Source organism: Serpula lacrymans (assembly GCF_000218685.1).
Source record: "Serpula lacrymans var. lacrymans S7.9 unplaced genomic scaffold SERLAscaffold_11, whole genome shotgun sequence".
Lineage (NCBI taxonomy): Eukaryota > Fungi > Basidiomycota > Agaricomycetes > Boletales > Serpulaceae > Serpula > Serpula lacrymans.
The window spans coordinates 105,687-117,860 of NW_006763300.1; the positions used below are offsets into that span (position 1 = coordinate 105,687).

General features: G+C 48.7%; 1 protein-coding gene across 1 annotated transcript; it reads right to left on the reverse strand.

Annotated features, from left to right (window-relative positions):
- Positions 1-6,394: 6,394 nt before the first annotated feature.
- SERLADRAFT_440719 (uncharacterized protein) lies at positions 6,395-7,465 on the reverse strand (the record flags this gene model as incomplete). Its single annotated transcript, XM_007321182.1, has 1 exon — positions 6,395-7,465. One exon carries the CDS (start codon positions 7,463-7,465, stop codon positions 6,395-6,397), a length of 1,071 nt encoding a protein of 356 aa, XP_007321244.1.
- Between the last annotated feature and the right edge of the window lie 4,709 nt (positions 7,466-12,174).

The window sequence follows — 12,174 nt, forward strand, 5'->3', positions numbered from 1 at the left end:
AGTCCACTTCCTGGTCACCTCCACCCTCCTCCTACTTGCACCTCCACCACATCTGATGTTACCACTCTGTATCCGCTTCTGTTGCCAATTTGTTGACCACCATGTGCCACTGCTAATTTCAGCAAAGCCCCAGTGGCCAGTCCAAATTGGGCAGCTGGTCCATCTTCATGACATCAATCTTCCATCATAACTATCAAATCATTGGTCACTTGTCTTATCTGGCTGGAACACAGGTGGGTAGTTTTGAGTTAAAAAAGGTCCATCCTCTTGCATTGTCCACGTACATTGCCGTCCCATTCACTTGGGTACATTTATCCTTCGCCCATTGTCTTTGCTACAGCCACACTTATCACACACTACCCGGGACACACCCGTCCCAGATTGGAACTACTCCTCTCCCTCCCTCATTTGACCAAGTGGTCCAATACAACCAGACCATTGGTAAGGCCATAAAACTGTCAGATTTGGAGTAGGTGGTGGACCGATGGCTCCAGTTCCTTTATTTTCAGCGGAATATTCATTTGCAGTGCAACTATTCTTGATTTTTGAATCATTTTCCATGGACACATATTTTTTTAGAATGGCTGACTGACAACAAGGGAACTGTGTTGATACTGATGATGTAACAACCAAGAGTTAGTTACTCTGGTGCACACAGAACACACTATAAGGAAGATGATGAGGGAGTGGTTACCCCTTGAGCTGCAGAGAGTTTGTTGGTTAACAACAGGAGGACTCGCTGAGGAGTCTCCTGGATCTATTGGGGTATATATACTAATACAGAGTGTTTGTACTTATGTACTGTACAGTTGATAAAGTTAGTGGCTGATGATGTCATGGGGCCTAGCCCGCACGACCAGCCCCACTGTGTGAGAAAGTTGTATCTAAAATAAGAAGAAGGCAATGCGGCATGAGAAAAAGGAGTTTGAACAAAAGGGAAAGTGCCGCGTGGCACCATGTGTGAAAGCTAAAGTGTACAAGGATAAAGCGGAGAATGAAAAAGGAGAAAAGGTCCAAAAATTGTGTTATTGTAACATTGAACTTTATTTTATGGCTGTACAAACCTGTGACATTATATATATATAGCATTTGTTGTTCTATCCCCTTCTTTTCCTTATTTTGACAATCTTATCCTGTACTACCTACATAAGATTTGTCAGCATATATTCCTTCCTTCATGTTCTTTCTCATTCTTGTTGCACAGCTATACTGTGCATAGCCTATCTTTTTTTTACTATATAAACCCCTGTATTTTACCTTGTAAGAAAAAGAAATCCAATCCAGACTTCCTCTCTAATCTCAAGTTCACTACTCTCTGCTACTTGTGATCCAGTGTGGTCACAACACTTCCCACTGCTACCACTGTTAACTGCTGTCATTGTCACTCATCACTTTTGAAAGTCATTGTTATCCCTTTTCCACTAAACTCTTCACCACTTTCTCTGATGCTGATCATGGTGGTGACAAGGACTCTGGTCGCTCTACTGGTGCCTATATTGTCAAAATGGGATCTGGTGCTGTTTCCTGGAGCTCCAAGCTTCAAAATATTGTTACTATGTCCATCACTGAAGCAGAATATATTGCTGCTGTTGAGGCTGGCAAAGAGATCTGCTGGATGCAAAATCTATTGAAGAAAATGAGCTATTCTATCACCTCTCCTTCCACCCTTCACATTGACAACCAATTTGCCATCTCTGTATCCAAGAATCCTGAACACCATGGTTGTATGAAGCATTTTGATTTGCAATGGCACTGGTTGAGAGATGTTGTTGACTCTGGCCAGATTGCTCCTACCTTTGTGGCCACTGCTAAAATGCCAGCTGACTTGTTGACCAAGGCTCTTGCCAAGCCTAAAGTTGGAGTGTTTAGGCAGATGATGGGACTGATTAGATCAGGAGGGAGCTGATGCTTGGGAGGTGCAGCATCAGGGGGGGTGTTAGTTTTGGTGATTCTGCACCTTGATGCTTTCTACTTATTTTCATTCCTTTCCCCATCTATTCCTATATCATTTAGTATTGGTTGTGTTCTCTATTATTTTGCCTCTGTGGTTCCTTTGTTTACCTTTGTTTACAAAACTTCGGACAGTATCGCAGAGTCCAATGCTTTCTATTCTCCAGCTACTGTAACAACCAAGAGTTAGTTACTCTGGCGCACACAGGAACACACTATAAAGGTAGTGGAAGATGGGGAGTGGGTACCCCTTGGGCTGCAGTGAGTTAGTTGGTATACAACAGGAGGACTCGCTGAGGAGTCTCCTGGATTTTATTGGGGTATATATACTACTACAGGTTTGTTTGTACATGTGTACTATACAGTTGATGAAGGCAGTGGCTGATGATGTCATAGGGCCTAGCCCGTATGGCCAGCTCCACTGCGTGAGAGAGTTAAGTCTAAAAGTAAAAGAAAGGCAACGCGGCGTGAGAAAGGGAAATGCCGCGTGGCACTTAAAGTATAAAGTTAAAGCGGAGAATAAAAGGAAAGGAGATGTCCGGAAATTGTGTTATCGTAACACTACCCCCCTTCTAAGGCTCGACTTCCAGGCGAGACCAAATTCCGGAGGTAGTGGTAAAATTTTCGGGCATAGGTTGAAAGAGGGAATTAAAAAGGTTTGAATCCATGCCTCTAAGCTTCCTGGGAGCTGAGGGATTCCTAGAATAAAATTCGCGAACAGCGTCGCGGGAGTTTTCCAGATGGGATTCTGGTTCCCACGTTCTGTCCTCGTCTCCGTAGCCCTTCTATAGGACCAGGAATTCTAATTTTCCACGCTTCAAGCGTGCATCTACCACTCGTTCAACTTCGAACTCTTCTTCACCTTCCTGGGTGACTACTACCGGACCGGGCCGGTCTACGCGCTGTCCCGGCAGCGGTCCCTTGTAGGGTTTCACACGGCTAATGTTAACCGTGGGCACCACCCTCATTCGTTTTGGGAGTTCCAGCTCCACCGCATTAGGTTTGACTTCCTTAATCCGGTAAGGGCCAATCCACTTTTCGGTCAGTTTTCTAGACTGCCGGTCTTTTAATTTCAAGTGGTCGGTGTCTAACCAGACCAGGTCGCCGACCTTGTAATCAGGGGCCTTAGAGCGTCTACGCTCTGCCCTGTCTTTCATCTGCTCCGCAGTTTTAAATAGCGCTTTGCGCGTTTCGTCCAAGACAGACTTCATGTCTTTTGCCATGTTCCCAGCAGCCTCGTTTTTGCTTTTGCCAGGTTCTACACCCATTCTGGGGAGGTACGATCTAGTAACCTCGAATGGTGCCTTTCCTGTAGCCGACGACTGTTTAATATTATATGAGAACTGGGCTATCTTTAGCCACTTGGCCCAATCCGTCTGTCTGTCATTAATAAATATACGGAGATACTGCTTTAACTCCTGGTTAAGTCTCTCCGTTTGTCCATCGGTTTGCGGATGGAACGCCGTGGATAATTTAGGTTTGATGCCCAGCATCCGGCATAATTCTTTCGTAAATTCGCTAGCGAATTGCGGTCCCCTATCGGAGATCACCGTTTCTGGTAACCCATGGATTGACCATACGAAGTCTTTAAATAAGTCTGCCGTACCGGCGGCGGTGATGGTTTTGTTGGTGGGTATGAATACCACTTCTTTGGAGAAGCGGTCTACTACCACCATTACTGAATCGTACCCGTTTGACTCGGGCAGATCCGTCGTGAAGTCCACCGATATATCCTGCCAGGGGCCAGCTGGTATCGGGTTCGGCATGAGTTTACCGGCCGGCGGTTGATGGGAATTCTTGGCCATGGCGCATCTCAGACAGGATTTTACATATTCCTGTATGTCTTTGACCATGCCAGGCCACATGTAATTTCTGGAGATCAACTCCATCGTTCGTTGCCATCCAGGGTGCCCAGCCACTGGAGTGTCATGATGTCTATCTATTGCCTTGATCCTTGCGGACTCAGGCACATAGATTTTGTTTTTGAAATGGAAGAACCCGTCTTTCCATAAATAGTTTTCATTGCCGTCGAGGCACGCCTTTTCCTCTGGGGAGATGTCTTTCCTGAAGATTTCTAGGAGAGCAGAATCTTGCCCGATTCTAACATTGGCAACCCTTGATTGATCTATCAGGGTGACACCTTTGTTGTCATCTTCAATGCCGTTGGCATGATCCTCTCTTCTGGATAAAGCATCTGCTTTCCCCATTGAGCTTCCAGGCTTATGAATTAATTTATAATTAAACCTTGACAAGTACACCGCGTAGCGGGCTTGTCTTCGGTTCAGATCTCGGGCCGTCATGAAGTACTCTAGGTTCTTATGATCGGTCCAAATTTTGAATTGGTGCCTAGCACCTTCTAAGTAGTGCCGCCAGTGCTCTAAAGCTCTAATGATGGCCAGCATCTCCTTGTCATAAATCTGATAGTTGCGCTCTGTAGGCGACAAACTATGCGATAAATAGGCGCAAGGCCTCCAAAGATCGTCAGGGCATTTGATCGATAAAACAGCCCCAGTGGCGAAGTCAGAAGAGTCGGTCTCTAACCGGAACTCTTTGTCTAACTCTGGGAATGCCAATATGGGCGCTGTTGTAAATGCCTGTTTAAGCTTATCAAAAGCTTCCTGTTCTTTGGCGCCCCACTGCCAAACAAGGTCCTTTTTGGTGAGATCGTTCAACGGTCTCGTGATTTTTGCAAAGTTTTCAATAAACCTTCGGTAGAAATTGCCTAAGCCTAGGAAGGCCCTAACTCCTTTGACGCGAGTAGGTTCTGGCCATTCCAAAATAGCTTGAACTTTCTCAGGGTTCATCCTGATTCCGTTCTGGCCTATGATCATACCGAGGAAGTCTACTTCCTTCACTTTAAAATTACATTTTTCGGGTTTAACGAATAGGTCCCGTTCCTGTAAGCGTCGAAGGACTTCTTGCACGATCCTGTCATGCTCAGCCTCATCGTCCGACTTTGTAAATATTAATAAATCGTCAATGTAAATGACGACACAGTTTTCCATATCCGCGAAGATCTCATTCATCATGCTCTGGAAGGTCGCCGGTGAATTGGTCAACCCAAAGAACATGACAAGGGGTTCGAAAGATCCTCGGTGGCACGTGAACGCGGCCTTCCAAGCATCTTTCTCTTTGATTCGTACATTGTTGTACCCCCATCTGAGATCCATCTTAGTCAGGATCTTGGCGCCAGCCAATTTGTCCACTAGCTGACTAATCAAAGGCAGCGGATACGCGTTTTTAACCGTGTGCTCATTCACGTAACGATAGTCCATAATCATGCGCTTCTTACCATCCTTTTTAGGAATGAAGAACACCGGGGACGTCATAGGACTTTTGGAAGGTCTGATGTAACCCTTCCTAAGTTGTTCATCTATGAAGCTAGATACCTCGTCTCTTTCAGGAGCAGAGAGCGGTATCATATGTCCTTTTCTTGGTTTGAAAGTGTCCTTCAAATCTATAGCATGGTCCCAAGGCTTAGCCTCTGGGAAGCGCTCTGATTTGTGTTTAGAAAAGACTTTCCAGAAGTCATGGTACTCGGGAGGTACCAGCCTCTTAATCTCTTCCTCAGGTTTTACCTCATCATCATCATCGTCAATCTTTTCCAAAGATCTGAGCTCGTAAACGTGACTAGCGTTCAACTTTTCGAGACGCTCATTGTGACGGACATGATTTGGTTTTCCCAAGTTTACACATTCCTGGGGACAACGTGACAATGTGACAACCCCTGTCTGCCAGTTGATCTCAGGATTGTGTTTAAATAGCCAGGTCCAGCCTAAGATTAAATTAATCTTCCCTAGTTGGGTAGCTTCGGCAGTGACTCGTTCTCTGTGTCCTTGGTATTCGACCACAAAAGAACATTTGTGTGTAATACAGCCACCTGCGTTAAGCGTACCGTCAACGTTATAGACGGGAATAGATGTTTCTAATTTTACAAGGGGGAGTCCAATTTGCTCCGCCCAGACCTGATCTATGAAGATTCCGTTAGCGCCTGAATCAAGCAGCGCGCTCGTTGAGTGTACTTTGCCCCTGGCAAGGTTTTCCACGCCAACGTCTAAACGGATCTCCTTTTGGAATAAATACGTGCGCATCAACACACGCCTTGGGATTTTGGGAAAGGGTGGCTCCGAAGAAGAAGAAGAAGAAATAGAAGGGGAAAATGACACATGTTTTTCTATTTTTGTTTTTCCAGAATCAAGCACCCTAGTGTTTGTCTCGCCGGGGCCACGCTCCAAAGGAGACGCCGGTGCAGCGGTAGTATCATAAATATTACAATTACATTTCTTCATACAAGTGCATACTTTGGATAGCAAATTTAGAAATCTATTTACAAATTGGGGAGCCATCCCCGTCATTCCTTTATTGCTCGTGCAACACCCCGGAGCAGGGGCCACCTTGTTGTGGTTTACTTCATTTTTACTAGGAGCTAAGGCACCCAAGTGACCTAAGCCCCGAATTCTTTTCCCTGGGCCTTCATCTCGTTGACCTGTTGGTCGTAGAAGAAAGCCCGGATTTCGTCGTAAGAACGACCGGCCAATGAGTGGAGCCGATCGTCCGGTTGTTCGGTTTCCAATTGGCGCGCCTGGCGCCCTTGGTTATTTTTTTGTTGGCCGGCCTGCGACCCTTTTCTGCAGTCTCTGGACATATGTCCCTCCTGGCCGCAATTATAGCAGGCCCCCTTGAATCTGCGCATCTGTCCGCCTTGGACCGCGCCAATATCCATAGGGGCTCCCTGCCCTGGTTGCAGCCCGAACGGCTTGAACCCGTGAGAGTGTTTTTGATATTGGTTTGATGACCCAGGGCGCCTCTGGGGTATGTTGTTTTGTTTGGTGGACCCGCCACCTTGGTGCATGGTGTAGAGCTCTATGGCTCTACCGACTCGTCGGACTTCCTCGGCTGCCAGAGCCAGGTTGTCACTTCTTGTATCCTGCAGGTAGATCTGTTCTGCAATGCGAGGGTTCACATTGCGTTCCAGCAGTTCTACTGCGTGTTCATTACCAAGACCCCCTTGGATTGAGAGGGCCAGGAACCGGGTTACAAAATCATCCGTCCTCATGTTTCCTTGTTTGAAGGAACGGATTTGCTGACGTGCCCAGTCACGCTCAGCTTGTGGTTTAAAATATTTTTCGATCTCAATTTTGAGATCGTCCCAGGTAGGCCACACTCCCGCGGTGTAGCACTCCTGGAGTCTAACTTGGGCGTATCGACCCGCCACAGGTCCTTTTAGTCGAGATAGCACCGCAGTAGCTACCTCAAAGTCGTCGGCGAACGCGTCCCAATTCGCCTTGACCCAAATTTGGAGCTTGATCCACCATTCGGCAAATCGTGCCCGGTCTCCCTCGAAGGCGCCAGGGTCAGCGACGACTTCGACCTTTTTGTTGAATTTCTTTTCAACCGAGGGGGTTGCTGCAGGGGGATTGGCCTGCATCTCGGCGAGTTGAGCTGTCAACGCCCCAATCTGCGTACGCATTGCGTGCAGTAGGGCGTTGATGTCTTGGGGAGGTTGCGACGACATGTCGACTTGTTTCTGATGTTACGTAAAAGTAGGTAACTGGGGGTCCCCGCTTGCTATCTGCGGATCAACCTCTTCCCAGCTGGATATCGGATCTCAATCTCCGACTACCCACACTATAGTATTTGAAAAGTATATAAAAGGTAATTGTAATAAACCCTGGTCCGAACGGTTGTCAGGGGGTGGTCCGCTTGTTAAGCTGTCAACCCTTCTCCAGACTGGCGGAGGCAAGTGCCCGGCCTGGTCAGAGGTATTCGAAAGTGAAGATTTGTATTCTAAATCTAATCAACAGTGGTTCCACACCAACTGCTGAGCTAAGGTACTCCCCTTAACGCTGGGGGCCGCGTATCAAAGGTTTTGGGTTCTTCTCCCTGAGCACTACAAGGCCGTCGCTAGGAGCGCACCTATCTGCTATTTGGGATATTCCTAACCCTAACCAATCTCCTTCACCCTGGAGTCCGGGTGCCCAGTGGGACTTTTGCACTAACGTGCGAGAGAGTAATAAGAGCGAGTCCTAATGTAACAACCAAGAGTTAGTTACTCTGGCGCACACAGGAACACACTATAAAGGTAGTGGAAGATGGGGAGTGGGTACCCCTTGGGCTGCAGTGAGTTAGTTGGTATACAACAGGAGGACTCGCTGAGGAGTCTCCTGGATTTTATTGGGGTATATATACTACTACAGGTTTGTTTGTACATGTGTACTATACAGTTGATGAAGGCAGTGGCTGATGATGTCATAGGGCCTAGCCCGTATGGCCAGCTCCACTGCGTGAGAGAGTTAAGTCTAAAAGTAAAAGAAAGGCAACGCGGCGTGAGAAAGGGAAATGCCGCGTGGCACTTAAAGTATAAAGTTAAAGCGGAGAATAAAAGGAAAGGAGATGTCCGGAAATTGTGTTATCGTAACAGCTACTCACATTGGACTCTAGTTTCCAGTCCCTGATCACTCTTAGCAAGCGGCTAGACACTTCCATTAAGCTTTGTTCTTAATATAAGCCAGTGTAGCAATAATTTATATGTGTGCAATCCTGAGATACTGCACGCATCACTCCATTACATTTGACAATAGCTCATCTTAATGGGAGGCTTTGGCCAGAGTCATCCACTTGCGAAGACTTGAGTTACAGAACACTATGTTTTCAAATATGGCACTTTAAACAATATGATCTAGATAGGTAATAAAACAGCTGCATTTCATCATATTACAGTAGCTGAAAACTTGACATTAATGATAAAACCATCAATTGGAGGTATGTTCTGAGATATTTTTGATACATCTTGCAAAACATAAGATAAAAGACATGCTTCTGTTGAGGTAGATAAGAGTATGACCACAAACTACAACCATCAAACTCTATTCCACTTTACACATGTTCTTCTTGACGCGCATGCAAACTTCTTCCTAATTTAGACTTTGGACTTTGGACTTTCTTCAACTCGTACTTAGCATTCCACTCATTACAATTTTGACCTCAGTCTCTATTTACAAGACTGAGTTAAGGTTAATACTATCATTGTAGAAATTATATTATGTAAGCGAACTTCAGAGCTTCACCCAAAGATTTACTCTGTGATTACAACCAGCCTTTTGTGGCTATCATTGTCTTTCACATGATATTTACATATGTTTGTTATATAAGAAGCATGTATTTACGTTATTATGGCATTTGTTTGCCAAAGGAATCCTTCTCCCGCGCCCTGAGGGACCGAATATCCAACAATCATACCTAGAGATACACCATACTAATTATACCATTAGTCTTTTCTTTCATTCACTAGGTATATATATTTTAAATAATTCAGTCTCTATTTACAAGACTGAGTCTTTCCTTTCATTCACTAGAAATATTTACTATTGCCAGCTCATGAGCTTCACCAAAATCTATCAGAATCAGTCAAAGGGTCGGCATTAGCATCACTGCCATACACTATCATGAAGTACCTTATAACTTTGATATCTCAAAATTCACCAAGCCTTCAAGTTTTGACAGTAGCTTACCATAACATGCAAGGAAAGCCTCTACAGCGACAGGCTGTTGATAGTTAGTGCTTGCATAGCTAGCTAGCATTGGCTATAATGCTAAATAGTTTAATTGAAGTTCAGGCTGATAGTAGTTTATCCAAGTCTATAGTCATAGTACAAAAGCTAAATTTTTGAAAACTATGCCAGTGCATATCACCATTATCTTATGATACATGAGGATGATACAAATGTTAGACGGGCAGTGCTGGGTAGAGCGTCGTATGGTTTAGCTGTAAGCGCCGTACCGCCCAGTGTATGACAGGCAAGATCTTGCTGCCAACGACGGGCGCTGGGTCGTCTGAGACGTTGACGCTGACGTTGACGGAGACACTGGCGTGGATGTTGATGATCATCAAAGCTTTTTGGAGATAAGGCTGGAAAAGGGCGGTGCTTAGTCATGGAAGTGTGTTGTGATAGAATTTGAGAAATCTCTCGTCGAACGCAAAGACATGGCCTTTTCTGAACATATCCGCACCTGGTCGGACACAAATGTTGCACAATGGCTCGAGGATATTCGCTGTGCGTCCCATGCACACACTTTCCGCATCAACGACATCCGTGGCGATGTCCTCCTCGAGCTCGACCAGCATTCTCTCAAGGAAATGGGCATTGCCTCCATTGGGGACAGACTGAGAATCGTGAACGCGGTAAAGTCCCTCAGAGTCAAGTGCAATTCCCCCCGTGACTCGTCGTCGTCGCCGACGTCGAGGAATGCCTCTCGCCGCCTCGAGTCTGTGCGCCCCGCCCCACTCGTGCTCTCCTCGTCGCCCTCCCGCACGGACCTCCCCCGCCTCATCCGCGATCCCCAAGCACCAGACTCTGCCAGAGCTGCTCACCCCATCCGTCCTCTTCCCCAGCCAGCACAGCCCACACCGCCCCCGTACTCCTCTTCTCTCCGCCCCTCTCTCCCTCCCCTCCCCCCAGCACCACGTGGCCAGCCTCCCCAGCCACCCACCTCCCGCTCTCGCACCCTCCATCCCCTCGGTATCGGTCCCCGTTCTCGCACTCCAAACCAAGACCCTCCCCCGTACGCGAACCAGCCTCTCCCTCCCGCTCCCCAGAATCCATCCCCAAAACTGGTCTCCATATGGGCTCCCCTCAGATCCCCGCTCAGGGAACCAGTCCGCAGAGCCTCCCATCCGTTAGGCATCTCCTCTCTCTGGCTCTCGCTCACCCCGCACTGCCAACCCACCCTCAGAGCACCACAACCGCGATATCTCTTTTTCTGGCGTCAGCTCTCCCCTCTCCACCCCCTCGGCATCAAAACTTCCTCCACGCCCCTCTACCACTGGCACAACCCATCCCTACGCATCTGCCTCTTCTGCACAGACAGGTCTCCAAGCACCCGCACAGCCGGCCCTTATCCTCTCCCCCATCGCAGAATCTTTCATCTCCACTTCATCCTCCTCTCCCCCCACCGCTTTCACCGTCGGTCGCGGCCCCTTCTCCACGGCCCCTCCCTCCTCCCTCTCCACCACACTCTCCCTCGACGACCTCCGTCGCAAGCTCGTCAAATTCTTCCTCCCCGCAGAGGGCCGTTCCTGCATCGTCGACGTCGCTGACTGTGCTGGCGGCATCGAGGTCATGGAAAAAGTACTCAAGAAATTCGACAAGGCCCTCCGCTCAGACGTCATGAACTACGTCGAGACAGACGACGGCGGCCTCAGCGTCGATGGCTGGAGCGTCTACCTCGAATGGATCATGGACGACGCCCCAGGCAAGTCCCCTCACTCCCTCTAACCTTTTTTTTCTCACTCAGTTCATCCATCCAGGAAACCCGCTCACCGAGGCAGAACTCCTCGCAGTCTGTCACGCGCCCCCAGATGATCCTTCCAAAGAGCACGGCCTCACCCTCCGTCGCACAGGGCGCACCAAGCGGTCCAAAGCCCTCGCCCAAATATTCGGCGAAGACCCTCCCCCGAGCCACATCCCCCGCGGTCCCTCCCCCACCTCCCTCGCGCTCTCCAGCCCCTCCCTCCACGCACCCCTTCGTCCCACGCCCCCACCACCAGACGACGACGCGCTCACGCCCGCGTTTGCAAAGTTTTTGTCAGAGACGCAGATGCAGCAGGCGCAGATGGGTATCGGGTCGGGATCGGGGTCTGGGAATGGGGTGAGGAATACGAAGAGGGCGAGTGCGATCAGTATTTTAAGCGGTCTCGGCGTGCGCGACCCCGAAAAAGCGCTCGACCCGCCCATCTCGCCCACCCACCCCTCTTCCACCTCCTCGCCCTCCTCGCCCCTCCCCTCCCGCACGAGCCCCCTCCAACCCTCCTTCTCCAAAAAGCCCTCCAAGCTGCGCAACTTCTTTGGCCAACGCCCGCCTAGCGAGCTCATCACGACGCACCTCCCCGAGTATTTCCCGTTCGCGGAGAAGAAGGTGTTGAGGACGGCGAGGCATAGTATGATGATGAGGGCGGGGGGGAGGAGGGATAGTATGCTGTCGATTAATCCGGGGGGGCAGGGGATGTTGGGCGGTGCTGGTGGGGGACAGGCGTCGAGGTTTAGTACGAGTACGCAGGCGAGTGGGGGGAGTGTGAGGAGGAGGTCACATTCGCCCACGCGGACCTCATTATCGTCCAACGCCTCTGGGATCCCACCCGAATCGAACGTGAACGCGGCGAGACCTTCGACGTCGGGTTCGTTAGCGGTGGAAGGGGCGAAGGAGGAGCCGCCGAGGATGTCGATA